Genomic DNA, 14,285 nt, shown 5'->3' with positions numbered 1-14,285 from the left:
GTATTGAGAAAGCGCCAAATTGTTGAGACTTCGGGTATAGCTTATACACTAGCGCCATTCAGAACTGGCGGACATGAACGGCATGAGCGGCATCATTTTTACGCCTCCCGATCGCTCAAGGAACGACTCACCGAAGAATGACCTTGGCGCGAATACAAGGGAGGGCAGGCACTACGTCCCACGGGCCCCGCCCGCCCGTTGACATTGCGACCTCATGGGAGACGAGCAGTGGCCTCGTACGCCGTCGTACGTACATTCTCCGTCGCTTCCGTACACACCCTTCCTTTGCAGGTTGTGGCGGGGTGTCCCTGGCCCCTCAGGCTTCAGTCACCCCACGCTTGTGCCGCAGAGACGAACACTGAGAAGCACGCATGTTGTGTCTCTCGCCGACGACACCGCTGACAGCCGAGCCCGCCACATCGCACCACCGCCGCATTGCACTCCGATTCTGATGTGCCCTTTCCTCCTCGCACTCCCCCCTCGTTTCTAGCAAGGTTCAGCACCACGTGAACTCTCGGAAGGTCGCCGGTGCACGGGAAGCCGCAGATCCTCGCGTGCTCCGTGGGAGAGCCAAATGCTCATCGCGGACAACTCCAACTTCCAAGCTCCTGGTCCGCCCACCCCACTTACTCGAACAACGTCCTGCGCTCCGCACACACCGCGTGTTCACGTCATCATAGTTCCCCCACATTCCCGGGTTTCATTCTCCGGCCCTCGCTGCCGAGGCCTCTGCACCCTCGCTGCCCCTCCCCCCCTTTAGCCCCTTCTCGCAGCTCTCCCCTCCCTGACGTCTCCGCCCTGGCAACAACCCTCCCAAGACCCGACGCAAGTGGGCGCACATCCCGAGACGATCGGGGCGCCGCCCGAGCGCGCCCTGCCTCGCCTTGCGTTCGCAGATCCCTGGTCGTCCCATTCCGTGAACGACGGCGAACCCTGCATGACACCGGCATCCAACTCATCGCCCGCTGGTGGCTTCCTACGCTGCCTGGGAAGCCCGCCGCCGTCCTCGACGGGCGAGCCGCTCGCTCGGACGCGCCGGTGGCCGATCCCGGCCCCTGCTGCGCCATTGCGCGCGCCCAGGTCCCGACGGCCCCAAGTCGGTTAGCTCGCGATACGTAGTATTTTGCGTGCAGGGCTCCAGCCTCCCCCGACCCCGTTCCCCGTTCCCCATCGCCGAGGAGCCCTGGTCTGCGGCTATGTAATCGTCGACGGCCGTCCACTTCGGACACGCGCTCCTGCGTGCCGCTCTATTGCCCGCAGCGCGTCCCAATATCACCTGCCTCGCCCACGTGTCGCCTCACGGGCCTCGTTGTCGAAGGTTCGAAGGTTCGGTTCGGTAAGGGACGGTTCGCGCCTGTCTATCGGCGCACGCCGCCCTGGGCGCCTGGCCCATGCAGCGTGCACGCCGAAAACCTTCGCAGGACTTCGTCTTCCGCACAAGCGACCGAGCGAGCGGACGGCGCTGCAGATCTGCTGCAGGCGACCCTGGCGGGCGCGATGGCCCGGCCTTCCCTGCGTGTCCGCTCCTTCCCCGCCGCGAATGAGGTATCCGGGGTCCTGTATTCGTGCGCGCCTCTACAAGATTCGTACCATCTCTAGGTAGCCGCAGGGGATGAGTGGATGTGTGTATATTTACAACGCCAATTAGACCGCGCAGGAGAGTAGCAAGCAAATACGCAGAACGACACGGAAAGCGGCGACGCGCGCCCCAGCCAGGCGCGCGTCGACTGGAGAGCAAGGGATGCCTAACGGGAAACAAGGGCGCGTGGTGAAGCTCGTGCTATGACTCGTCCGCACCGTCAGACTTGTCGAGCTTGGAAAGCTCCTCCTTGATCACCTCGTCGATGGCCCGGATCGGCTCGCCCTTGATGACCTTCTCGACCTCGTCGGCGTTCAGCGTCTCGTGTTCCACGAGCGCCTTCGCCAGCTGAGAGTGCAGCGGAACCGACCAAGCAGGGTCCACACGTTCGCACGCAGCGTGCGGGCGGAAGGAAGGGGAAAGAGACAATGAGGCGCGAGGGAGAAGAAGGCGTACGTCAGTTCAACCCTGGCTCAGGCCCGCTTCGTGGCCCGCGGCAGATCGGGGAGCACGCACCCGGTGGAGCTCTTCCTCCTTGGACTTGAGGAGTGCGGTCACCCGTGACTCGCCCGCTATCAGTAGGCTATCGCGCCACAAGGGCACCGGGAAAGCAGCCCGTCAGCCGACGCGTCCCTTGTACTCGACCGTTGCGTAAAAAGCCCTGGCCCATGCCGTCCCACGCACACCGATGCATGGAAGACGGCCGGGTGACAGAGGCGCGGCGCGCGCGCCAGGCGTGCGCAAACCGCGAGAAGGGGGACAGGGGGCGTTACATACCTCCGGACCTCGTCTTCGATTTCGTCTTTCTTCTTAGGACTGATCGTGTCTTCTCTGTCACTTAGATAGACCGGGCCAATTTTCTGGGAGTAGCCCCAATTCTACAACAGGCCGAGAACACATGAATACGGCCCGCAGCCAAAAGCCCAAACGCCGGGACACGTACCTTGACCATGGCACGAGCTGTACGTGTCGCCTTCTGGATGTCCGAAGATGCGCCGCTAGACACATTCTCGGGGCCGTATACTGGAAGCCAATGTGTCAGCGAGCCCAGACACAGATGTCATCGATGGCTAAGTACTCACTGAGTTCTTCGGCGACGCGCCCTCCCATGCAGACATCAATGACGGCGAGGTACTCCTTATAAGACACCGAATATCTGTCGTCCTTGGGCAACTGAGCAGTCTGAAAACGTACAGCGAGTTAAACGGAATGCCTCCTTCTTCTCGGAGGTATAGCAGGGACGCACGAGACCGAGTGCATGACCACGGGGCACGCAAGTGACTTTGTGTAGAGGCATTGCGCCTTCGGTGTACAGCGCGACGAGGGCGTGACCACCCTGCAAGAGACAATGGCGATCAAAGACCGGTATCGTAGGGCGAGAGTGACAACCGTACCTCGTGATAAGCCGTCATCTTCTTGGCTTCGTCGCTAATGAAAGACGTTGTACGCTCTGCGCCCATGATGATGCGATCCTGCAACGCGTTAAACGCCTGGTAGGATTAGAGAGCCAAGAGAAGGGTACCTTTGCCCATTCGAAGTGCTGAAGCGCTACCGACTGAGCGCCCTCACGCGCGGCTTTGACAGCGGCTTGGCTAGAATGGCAGGTCAGTGCTCAGGGGCTGGGAACCAGCAAGACGAGCACTCACTTAACCAAGTTCTGCAGCTCAGCGCCAGAGAAGCCGACCGTACCACGCGCAAGAATCATCGTATCCACCTCTGGAGTGAACAAGAGGGCATGAGTGAGAAATCGGCGAGTGGGCATGCCCTGAGAACATACCGGGAGCAGTGGTTACGTTCTTCATGTGATGTTGTAGGATTTGGACGCGTCCACGGACATCCGGCAGCGGCACCGCGACGTGCTTATCAAAGCGTCCAGGACGGACGAGCGCGCTGCGCGAAACAGAACTTTAGAAGATGGCTGTGAACAGACGGAGACGACGTACGGATCCAGAGTCTCGGGGAAATTGGTTGCCGCTATGACTATGATACCCTCGTTCTGGAGGAAACCATCCAACTCGACAAGGAGCTGGTTCAACGTCTGCTTCAGATAGTGCTGATCGCGGTTAGACCGCTTGCCACCGATGGCGTCCAGCTCGTCAATAAAGATGATGGCCGGCTGCTTCTTCCGTGCCGATGCAAAGAGATCCCGTACGCGCTTCGCGCCAACACCAACGAACATTTCGTCGAATTCAGACCTGGACAGAGGGGAAAGCCGCCAGTCAGCGTCGAGTCGATTACCTTCTGTAGCACACTTACCCTGAAGCGAAAAGGAAGGGTACACCCGCTTCCCCGGCAACTGCGCGGGCGAGCATCGTCTTACCGGTACCTGGAGGACCGGTGAGCAAAACACCCTTGGGGAGCTTGCCGCCGAGCGTTCCGAAAGCCTCGGGGTCCTTGAGGAATTCCACAATCTCTTGCAGTTCCTGCAAAGCTCATTCAGTACCACATGCAACCCCACGAGGCATGTACTCACAGCCTTGGCCTCGTCAACGCCATGCACGTCGCTGAACTTGTAGGTCTTCGCTTGGATAGGTTCGAACTCCGCCTGCCGAGGACCGGCCTTCAATAGGCCCGTGTTCTCAATCCAGACGGAGAGCATCGAGAAGAAGACTTAAGAGCCGGCATGAACGCATGCGTCGTAGAGGGCATGACGACGACTTACTGAACGCTGCGAAGGCCCAGAACACGAGCGAGCGAGCGAATTTCGTCCATGAGGCTGTCCGGGCTGTAAATTGGAATGCGGTCAATACGGAAATCATACCATATAAGTGGGCAAGGAAGCTTGTGGCCTCAATCGACTGATAACGCATGCATTGAAGAGCAGGGTACTCACATTCAACCGTAGTGACCACGATGGGATTCGCCGCTGTACCAGTTTGACCTCTGAGTGCAGCTTTCAGCGCGTCAATGTCCGTGTTGATTGAGCGTACAGTAGTGGTCTTCCCTGCGAGCACGTCTTGAGCAGCCTGCAGACTAGAACTTACGGTGGCCGCATTCGGGGCCAATCCTGGCGTAGACTGAGAAGCTGGTGACGCAGAAGTACTAGAGCCGTTCGAGTTGTAGACCATGGAAGCCATCCGTTCCTGAGCTGTCGCCTCCGGGGTGGGCGAGAGGACTGCGGCAGACGCGACGGCGGCGGCGGCGGCGGAGGAAGGAGCGTCCGCGTTTCTCGCCGTAACCCCCAACAAAGACTCGCGCCTACGGACAGCAGCACTGATCGAGGGCTCGAGGCCGAGGTCGCGCAGAGCGGTCAAATAGAGCTTGAAGGCGGTATCCGAACGAAGGACCGGGTGCGTGGGGAACTGCGGTTCTGTGGTTGAGCGAGGGAGCGCGTGGGCACTATGAGGGTACTCACAAACTCGCATAACCGTTCCCAGCGTGCCACGATGGTGTTCAGACCTGGCTCCACTCCCGTCTTGACCAAGGCTTCGAATAGAGCAACTTGCTTGTCGACGTCATCCGGGTGCGCGTTCGCACTGGCTTCGAGCTTCCCGATGTCCGCGACCACTGAAGGCGGCGGCGACGCGGTAGGTTTGCGCCACCAGGATGCTAGAGAAAACGGACGAATGCCGAGGTGCGTGGAAACGAGAGGGTGATGACGAGGAAACGAGGAAGCGCGAGAAGCCCATAATGACGGAGGAAGACTGGTAAGAGAGCGAAACGGCACGAGGGAATGGTGAGGGGCGCGCAAGGACGATGCCGAGGTGCGACAAGCACCCAGCCTGAAGAGCTACACGTTGGTGCATAAGTAAGCGATGCCTCAGAGAGAGGGGGAATACGCACGAGGGACATGGATGCTACTGCAACCACCGCCGATGGACCTCGGCGACAGGGCGAGCGAGCAGATGGACGGGAGAGGACGAGGTGGCAGACGGAAGGTGAGTGAGCGCGCGGCACGTGTGTTACGCAACCCTCTAGCTCCGGCGCCTGAAAGGCGCCTCAGAATGGACTCGACAGATCCGCACTTTTTCTATGAACATCTAATCGTACAGCCACTGGCGCGGAAGGATATCATCAACGACTCAGTCTGCAACTGGAAACGCATCAGATAGGGAAACATCGGTACATGATATATATTCCTAAAATCCCAGTCAGCCTGCGCGACAATAAGTACTGGTACGCGTTCGTGGAAACTCGCAGAAGAAAACTGGAGCTTTGAGCTATTATGCACAGCAAGTTTCAAGATTTCAGCAACCATGCAAACCTGTCGACCCAGCTTCTCGGAGCGTCGCGGTGAGAGGGCCTCCAATCCGGATACATACCTTGCGCATGGGATCATCTTCATCGCCATGAGACTGAGAATCGACGTACCCGCGGACCCAAGCCTATGGCTATTCTTCTCGTATGTATACGCTATAAGAATCCGGATGACACCGCACCTGGGATAGGTAGGAGCCTCTTTCGCCGCGCCGCGGTTTGGCTGAGGCTGTTTTAGTCGCAGGGATCATGGATGCGCTCCGACCACGAATATAGATCGTCGTATCACTAGCCACGTGCGACGTTTACGACCATCACATTTTCGCAAAAATCGTGGTCCGACGAAGGGGAGAAGACCAGTGGAAGTGTTGAGGACACTAGCGGGGGAAGCTTCTGGATTGCCGTCCCATGACGCAATGAAGGCGTTGATGTTCCCAGCGCGGCGCGCCCGCGCTTATAATTACTCGTCGTCTACGTCGTCGTCATCGGAGTCGCTGCTGCTCACCCACTGCCGCCTGGGGCCTACCCCGTGCGTCCCCATCCCTCCATGTCTGCCAAGAGCGATCTGACCCAGGTTTCTACGCCCAAAGAGCTCAACGACGAGCAATGTGCCGCCGTTCTCACCCGTCTCTCCCGCCACCTCGCTCGATTTCGCAACACTGCCCTGCTATATGCCGTAGCAGAGGCAGCGTATGCCCGGAGCGCCGGCTCTGACCGCTTGAAGAAAGATTTCATCGATTCGCTGGACACATGGGCTCGGGAAATGAGCAGCAAGTTATGGATAGCGTGTCGTGAGCCCGGAGGTGTGTTATACACGCTCTCTCATTCACTAAGTGATCACTGAGCATAATATCTACAAGGGCAACCTCCTCATATTGATGAGCTTTCTGACACGTCTACAAAAGGCCTTCCCCCTCTTCCCGGAGACGAACACCTCATACCTCTACTGAACGCCGTCGTACTCCTCCAAGTTACCTCCGGCAAACAGTACTCCAGCCGCACCCGCGCTTTCCTCCTCACCGTCGCCCCCCTTGACGAATCTGCCATCGTTGCCACGTTGAAAGACCCCAAAGGCGCCATAGAAGAGGCAACCAAGAAGACGAATGCGGCTAGAGAAGAGCAAGCCCGGAGCACCAAGATCATACGTATGGTCGGCATCGGGGCGGGTGCAGTCGTCGGGGGCGTCCTCATTGGCGTTACTGGCGGCCTCGCCGCACCCGCTGTGGGTGCAGGGGTGGGTACGGTGCTTAGCTGGCTAGGGGTAGGAGGTACTGCCGCTGGGATGCTTGCCACCGGGCTCGCAGGCTCCTCGGTTGTATGCGGTGCACTCTTCGGGGCTTATGGGTCGACGAAAACCGCCATGGCCGTCAAAGGGTACACCCGTGAAGTGCGAGACTTGGCCATCAAGCCGGTGCGTCAACCACGGGACACCATGGCAGTCAGACTTTGTATCTCGGGCTGGCTTGAATCGCCTCAAGATGTCACGGCACCTTGGACCGTGTTCAACGGGGACGATACGTTCGCTCTCCAATGGGTATGGTTTCCTGCAGCTTCCCATATTGTCTATTCGATGGCATACTGACTAAATGTGCAGGAAGTCGAAGAGTTGGAGAGGCTATCGACGGCGCTCATGGACCTTGTGAAGGCGCAGGCCATGCAATTCGTCAAGGGTGCCATACTCAAGCAGACCATCCTCGCGAGCCTCATGACTGCTCTCTCTCCCGTAGTATGGGTGAAGCTGACTAAAATCATCGGTGAGAGCGCACCCTTCCGCCTCCCTGCCTACATCCCAGCCTAATTTTGCTCTGCACAGACAACTCCTGGATGATCGCCCAGTCTCTCGCCCTCAAGACCGGCAAAGTTCTGGGCACCCTGCTCGCCCAACGCGCCCTCGGCGCGCGCCCCATCACGCTCGTCGGCTACTCGCTCGGTGCGCTCGTCGTCTTCGAGGCCCTCCAGCACCTCGCCCGCCTGCCGCCCTCCGAGACCCTCGGCCTCATCCACGACGTCTGCCTCTTCGGCGCTCCTGTCAGTACCGACTCCGCCCGGTGGGCCGCGGCGCGCCGTGTCGTCGCCGGACGGTTCGTCAACGGCTACGGGGCGGACGATTACGTCCTCGCCGTTCTCGCGCGCGTTTCCGGCGCCGGCTGGAACGTCGCAGGACTCCGCCCGGTGGAGATGCAAGGCGTGGAGGACTTCCCGTGTGAGGAGGTCGATGGGCACCTCAAGTGGCGGGGGTATGTTGGACAGGCTCTTGCGCGGTGCGGTGCGCCGGGCGTGGACATGGTGCAGGTCCAGCTCCAGCTAGAGCGCAAGGCGGCGGAGATCAACAAGGCGGTGGACATGAGCGATGAGGAGGCGGCGCGGGCGGTAGCGGCTGGGCCCGGGGACGCGGAGGGCGTTGGTCCCGGTGAAAATCGCGGCGAGGAGTGGCCCCCGTGGGTCAATAAGTAGCGATAGTTTATATGCAGGTACCGAGTTGCATAATTCACACTGGAATCGTTATGTATCACAGTCATGCATAGAAAGCAAGAGTAGAAAAGTCCGTGTAACTAACTAGACGTAACGAAGTCCGTGATTATGTTACTGGCCCTATGAGGTTGTCGATCTTCTCATCATAACAAGCTCGAGATTGTGTCCACGTTTTTACCAAGCGCTTTGAGTAGACTCTGGAGAGGCATATATACGTCAGCCACCGCTATGCTATATCCGAATGGCAATGGCGCACCTCGAAGGCTGTCTGGACGCCTGATGGGCACGAAAATTTAACGTTCTGGCTGATGGTTGTACTGAAGGGAACAAGCATAACCTTGATACCGACCTGCGGAGGAAACGCTCGTTAGCCAATCGCCGTTCCAAAAAGGCCGGATGGCACCGACCTTGATGCTGACAGAGACGCTGATGTCCGAAGCAGCTACGCTGGTGTCGAGACCACAGTGCTGTGCGAGGTCGGTGATGATAGCACCATCCGGGTCTGCTTTCGCATCGTAGTCTATGGTTACGGGGAACGTAAAGTTGGTCTGAGTGTGGTCCTTGAAATCAATGTTCGTCATGTGCCCAGACCCAATATCGGTGTTATTGATCGGGTAGACGACCTGGAGGAGCACATGATGAGTAACAAGCCGTGATCAGATTCCAGAGCATGAGGATTCGTACAGATGCATCGAGGGAATAGAGGGTGATCGTGAAGTAGTTCGGGTTGTTGACGCTGGAAGTCGGAATGAGTGGCGAACATAAGAACGGGCAAAAATACTTCACACCTGATATCCACAGGGAGCGCAATGCTAAGGGTACTATCGTTGACGGAGAAAGAGTTCAGATCCACGCTGGGAGTGCCAACAATGATGTTTGGGGGGCGGAGCCACTGACGCCGAAGTCAGCTCTCAGGCTGTGGAGCAAGGAGATTGGGGTTGCATACCAGGGCGAGAGAGAGAACGATGCTGATGAGGAAGAAAAGGAACAGAAGGAGCGTGCAGCAGAAAAACCGGCCAATGCACCCCGCACGGGAGCCCTTGGTCCAGATTTTCCCCTGGTACTCTGTCCTCCATCGCCTCATGTTACTGGGGGTCCTGCGTATGAAGGTCAGCTCTACAGCCTCAGGTAGAACATTAACATCGCGAACTGACTTCTCACGCATCGGGCGAGGAAGAGGATCGTCCTCGAATGTGCTCCTCTGACGCTCCTTGTGCTGTCCAGCGACTTCGTCTGTGTATGCACCATCGTACTCGTTCTGGTTGTATCCACGTTGTTCGTACCCGTTCGTTGCGCCATGCTGTTGCACCTCGTAAGGGTTGAAAGCGTCGTCCCGGTATGACTGCTGATGACCATACTGGCCATGCTGGGCGTACGGATCTGTGTAGGACATGGTAAACTGTCAAAGGAATCAAGAGTTCAGCGCAAAGCCAGGATTCGAGCAGTCCAGAGGTCGCGAAGGATGGTCAGGAACGCCTGAGGGAGGACTAGAGAGCTCTACGAGTAGCGGGAGGGGAGGAGCGGCAAGACGGCGACCTGCGCTGGGTGTGGAGGAAGAGTAATATACACCCACGACGGCGTCTGGGGCCTGCTAAGACCTCCGCGGACAGCCTTTCGGCGCAGCCGCCGCAGTCTGCACGTGACTCCTTTTTCACGCGCTATCCATAGATTGCCTCGCAGAGGCTGGCAACGGCGATTACATGATCTTCATCTTGCGTTTGCACTTTTTGCAGCACATAGCGCCACCGCGGTAGGCGAATACAAGACGGAAGGATCGAACAGCGGCCCATAGGCAATTGATTTCTTGAGTATACGCGCTACAGGTACAGTTCTACGACGCAATTCAATCAAGGCGCAAGAGACGGACACAAGTACTACTAAGGGATTTTATCAGAAGGAACAAAATGTGCGCGTTGTGAGAGCACATTCACGACAGCGCCGGAACCAGAAGCATGCGAACCACGTTGAAGGCCAGAGGGAGTAAACTGACCAGTTCGCTGTGGGTTTGAGGTGTTGCTTGAGAAAAACGAGCGAGGCGCGGAGGAAGAGGCGTTGCCAGAACCAGTAGATCGAGAGGGTGTCTGGGGAGTGAAGCGTTGTAACCCACCGTGTGGGTTGGGCGGGATTTGAGGCGTGGAAGGAGAGAAAGGGGGGATGAACGAAGACCGCAGCGGCAGGGATGCCGAGTACGTGGTTGTGCGCACGGCATTCGAGCCGGGCAACGGCGGAGGGGGCATAGCACTACTTGAGTGTAGTTGAGGACGAGCCTGTGAACTTCGCGTTGATCTTGATTGTGCATGAGAAAGCCCTTGTCGCTCTACATCTACGGGCTGCGCGCTCTGTGGAGGAGCATAAGCATACTGTCTATATGCAACCGAGTGAGTATCTGATAGTTCTAGAGCAGATAAAAGTCAGCTTACGCAAGTTCACGAGGAGCATTATAAGATTCGTGAACGCGCAATGGTTGACGCACAGCGAATTGTGGCTGGTGGTGATCGGCAGGAAGGGTCAGCCTATTCGGAGCCACAGGAGCGGAGGCAGAGGCGGTGGATCGGGAGCTCGAGGTTCGCTGCTTGTTGTAAGGGCTGGAGTGATATTGGAAGCTCACATCTTTGATAGTACGAACCACTGACCTCTCCTCTTCAAGACGCATGCGTTTGTTATGAGGATTGCTGACCTCTTGAAATTCTCGCATCCGCTGCTTCAGTCTGTGGTTTTCTGCCCGCAGTTCCTCGACCAATCTACAAACACGATGCAAATGCGCATTCAAGAACCAGCAGTGTTTGCGGTACCTTCGAAGTTTCTTGCTTTCTTCGAATTCTTGCTTTAAGCGGTCGTACATAGGGCGATATTGGAAGTACTTCTTCTTAAAGTACCGAACGAGATTCGCCATAGTGTCCAATTGTAGCTGTAGATGATCAGGCAAATACCAGATGGGATGGATTTGAGACGACGCACTCGAATTGTACAGCCAACCGCGTCAAGGGTTTGTGGGACAGAGCGGAACCAGTCCGACATTGGTGGATCCATCTACGCAGACATGATCTCGACCCAGTAGTGACATGTTTCGTGACGAATACGTACCTCCCTCGCCAAGGGGCCGACAAGGATGTCCTGACTACCACACTGTGCGCAGCTTTGGTCCGCATCTAAGGACATCTGTTGGCAAGATACCTATGACCCTAGAACGAGGCGACTCACTGAGATGATTGTTGCACACCACATGCCCGCACTGCGTGACCCAAAAAGGCACCGCGGATAATGTACCAGGTTCCTTGAAGAATTCGAGATGGCATATGCCGCAGTGGACGAATTCCCAGAAGTCGAAATCCGGGTCTGTGGCGGGGAGCGTGGACATGGTTGGTCAAGTGTGCGATGATTGCACGTAACAATCAGTAGAAGGGAAGAGAAAGGGCAGGCGCAGTAGGTCGAGGAGAAGGGAGAAGAAACGTGAGACGGCCTTGAGCCTGAAGGCCTGAAGCTGAAGCTTGAAGGTGGGTAGCGCTTCTCCCCACGTGTGATGGCTCGCGTTCGTGACAGGTCACACTAACGGTGAGGGCAATGCGTGCACACTGCGAGAGAGTACTTGCTGATGCGTGGTGCTCTTGGGAGGCATTGGGGCCGAGTTGCGAGGGACCCTCCCCCGTAGAGATAACGGGTGCAGGCACAGAAGATACTATGTGGACACACATCCAGTCACACTGCAGCCCGTCCGGTGCCGCCCATATGTATACATCATGGGCGTCTTCCCCCCTCTGTTTTCCAAAGACGGCGGTCGAACGCGTCCCCATCTTTCCCATCTCCCCTTCCCTGTTCCCGCCTCTCGCCTGTGTGTCCCCTCGTCTGTGTCGACCGCGCTGGCAAACTATGCTCTAAATGTCAGGCAGTCTCCCCGCTTACCCACACGTCATGCTCGGTCACGAGGATGTTGTTCCAAGCCAGTCTACCTTAATGGCCGACGCTCCTTCCTCTCCAGAAGCTCCCCTTGCTGCCCTCCCCTCCATCACAGCAACTCGCTTGGATGCCCCCAAGCGCTTTCTCTCCCCCGTATCTGATGACGCCGTCTCTCCTGTGCTCGCTACATCTCGCCGCCCCACCACATCCCGATTGTGTACCCCTCCAGCCTCCCCTCGACGCACCACAATGACGGCCCCTGCATCCACAAACCCCGCGATCTCCACCAAGGGATGGCAATTGACAGCAATGTGCGATGCGCACGAGAACTTTGAAGCAGTCCGCCGAGTTTCCGCCCTGAACGCAGAAGAAGTTGACAAGGCGATCCATGATTTCGAGGCTATGGGCATACCTATTGTCATTCAGGACTGGGACAAACTGGAACAATGGGACCCTGAATTGTTTAGCTTGGACTGGCTGACACAGAGTATGGATGATCAAAGTAAGTCTTTGTATATGGTGTTTCGTGCGCACCTGTGACGCCACCTCTGTCCTCGTAAAGATATTCGTGTACGAAATGTCCACAACCTCCAGGACAGTGAGATGCCAATCCTAGATTTTGTGAAGAAATCTCGGGCGCAAAGTATTCACCGCACCGACGAAGGTTCGGGATCTCTAATATCTTGATGTCCCCGTGCTTATAGACAGCGGTTTTATCAGAAACGGAACGGCTTTATTGGAAGGATGCGGACTGTCCTCAAGGCTGGCGAAAGTGGTTGCGGGATAACCTTCCTGGCGGTATTCTACCCGGAAATCCCAAGGACCTCCTTCGCCATCTTCCGAAATCGGTATGCGATCCTATATTGAATGCGTCTGTATGCTCACGCCCTTGCTTACATCTCAGAAGAACGTTGAGTCTATGATGTGCTACCTCGGCATTGGTGATACGTTCACAGCATCCCACAAGGACATAGCTGCGTCCACAGGTCACAATCTCATGTGTTTCTCGGAACACGGGGGGTCTTCCTACTGGTTTATGACGAAAACGTCGGACGCCGCCACCGTAGCGGAGTACTTTCAAGAAACACTCCACCAGGAGCTTGATTGGGAGAACCATGTCACGACCATCCGCGAGTTCGGCGACGCTCCCTTTACCGTGTACGTCACAGAGCAGAAGGTCGGCGACCTTATTTTGGTCCCTTCGCGAGGCGTGCACCAGGTGGTGAACCAAGGGGGACTTGCCATGAAGGCGAGTTGGTCGCGAATGACATTCACGAACATGAAGGACGCTCTCCACTCGGAACTCCTCATATACCGCCGGTAAGCAGGCGGTTCATTAGGTCGTCGTTTCAACTAACTTGATGTCTTGCAGCGTCTGTCGCCCTGAACAATATCGAGTCAAGGCGACAGTGTACAGTTCGTTGCTCTCATACACTGACGAGCTTCGAAAGGCTCTCGAGCTCGCAGCCGCCTCGACGACCGACTCCGAATTGGTTGACCGAAATATTTCACACGAGGACGCCCAGCCCTTGGATACGAACTTGAAGTTCGCTGTGGCGCCATGTCTAATCCGGGTCTTGAAGTTCTTTCAGCAAGTTCTACGAGACGAATACGACGACGGTCACGACCAGTATCCTCACCTCGCGTCTGACGAAGTCGAGTTGTCACACCTCGCCTGCGATTTCTGTGGGGCCGACATCTTCCAAAGCTTCTTCGAATGCTCTGCATGCGGTGATGCTGAAGGAAAGGGCGTTGGTTTCGGCCTCATAATCTGCCCCGGTTGCTACGTTGAAGGCCGCACATGCGAATGTGACAACATGACGCCGTCCCAATGTCGACCAATCAATATACTGATTGAGGCGTACAACGGCGCTGCTCGGATTCTACATCAGGCCGGGTACAAGAATATCAGGTGAGTGTGCGGACAGTTCTAGTCTCCCGGGGTCTAACAGTTTTGGTAGGGATATCGATTTCATTGAAGGATCTATTTTCGCTGCGGCGTGTAGGCTACGCAACATTCGGAGAGAGTTCGTCAACAAGAACCAGGTGAGTTCTGTTCAATGCGCTTATGATAAATGGTCTTAGTAGTTGTCCAGCGCAAGTGCCGATACGATTCGATGATAAAAACCGGACATTATGTGCC

At 56.9% G+C, this 14,285-nt stretch overlaps 5 protein-coding genes across 5 annotated transcripts; 2 read left to right on the top strand and 3 right to left on the bottom strand.

Moving 5' to 3' along the window:
* Nucleotides 1-1,780: 1,780 nt before the first annotated feature.
* On the bottom strand, nt 1,781-5,870 carry BXZ73DRAFT_86330 (ATP-dependent metallopeptidase Hfl; the record flags this gene model as incomplete). Its single annotated transcript, XM_048024160.1, has 17 exons — nt 1,781-1,927; nt 2,096-2,162; nt 2,357-2,457; nt 2,523-2,602; nt 2,662-2,761; nt 2,826-2,915; nt 2,974-3,051; nt 3,102-3,171; nt 3,226-3,295; nt 3,357-3,469; nt 3,523-3,774; nt 3,836-4,002; nt 4,053-4,189; nt 4,242-4,304; nt 4,413-4,881; nt 4,935-5,301; nt 5,842-5,870. 17 exons carry the CDS (start codon nt 5,868-5,870, stop codon nt 1,781-1,783), a joined length of 2,400 nt encoding a protein of 799 aa, XP_047883866.1.
* A 453-nt stretch (nt 5,871-6,323) lies between these two features.
* BXZ73DRAFT_86329 (DUF726-domain-containing protein) lies at nt 6,324-8,328 on the top strand (the record flags this gene model as incomplete). Its single annotated transcript, XM_048024159.1, has 5 exons — nt 6,324-6,579; nt 6,637-7,310; nt 7,371-7,530; nt 7,590-8,176; nt 8,302-8,328. 5 exons carry the CDS (start codon nt 6,324-6,326, stop codon nt 8,326-8,328), a joined length of 1,704 nt encoding a protein of 567 aa, XP_047883865.1.
* Nucleotides 8,329-8,391: 63 nt separating this feature from the next.
* Nucleotides 8,392-9,641, bottom strand: BXZ73DRAFT_72977 (uncharacterized protein; the record flags this gene model as incomplete). The annotated part of the gene is made up of 7 exons (XM_048021820.1): nt 8,392-8,445; nt 8,505-8,597; nt 8,656-8,871; nt 8,933-8,984; nt 9,037-9,140; nt 9,195-9,345; nt 9,403-9,641. 7 exons carry the CDS (start codon nt 9,639-9,641, stop codon nt 8,392-8,394), a joined length of 909 nt encoding a protein of 302 aa, XP_047883864.1.
* A 1,023-nt stretch (nt 9,642-10,664) lies between these two features.
* Nucleotides 10,665-11,606, bottom strand: BXZ73DRAFT_37053 (uncharacterized protein; the record flags this gene model as incomplete). The annotated part of the gene is made up of 6 exons (XM_048017933.1): nt 10,665-10,833; nt 10,882-10,989; nt 11,041-11,156; nt 11,207-11,278; nt 11,333-11,397; nt 11,450-11,606. 6 exons carry the CDS (start codon nt 11,604-11,606, stop codon nt 10,665-10,667), a joined length of 687 nt encoding a protein of 228 aa, XP_047883863.1.
* Nucleotides 11,607-12,199: 593 nt separating this feature from the next.
* On the top strand, nt 12,200-14,058 carry BXZ73DRAFT_37021 (uncharacterized protein; the record flags this gene model as incomplete). Its single annotated transcript, XM_048017928.1, has 5 exons — nt 12,200-12,644; nt 12,705-12,806; nt 12,863-12,990; nt 13,047-13,462; nt 13,515-14,058. 5 exons carry the CDS (start codon nt 12,200-12,202, stop codon nt 14,056-14,058), a joined length of 1,635 nt encoding a protein of 544 aa, XP_047883862.1.
* Nucleotides 14,059-14,285: the final 227 nt, after the last annotated feature.

This window comes from Epithele typhae (genome assembly GCF_022376455.1).
Source record: "Epithele typhae strain CBS 203.58 chromosome Unknown BXZ73scaffold_1, whole genome shotgun sequence".
NCBI classification, from domain to species: domain Eukaryota; kingdom Fungi; phylum Basidiomycota; class Agaricomycetes; order Polyporales; family Epitheliaceae; genus Epithele; species Epithele typhae.
Note: the sequence above shows the minus strand (reverse complement) of the source record. Positions and strands in the feature narration are given on the sequence as shown.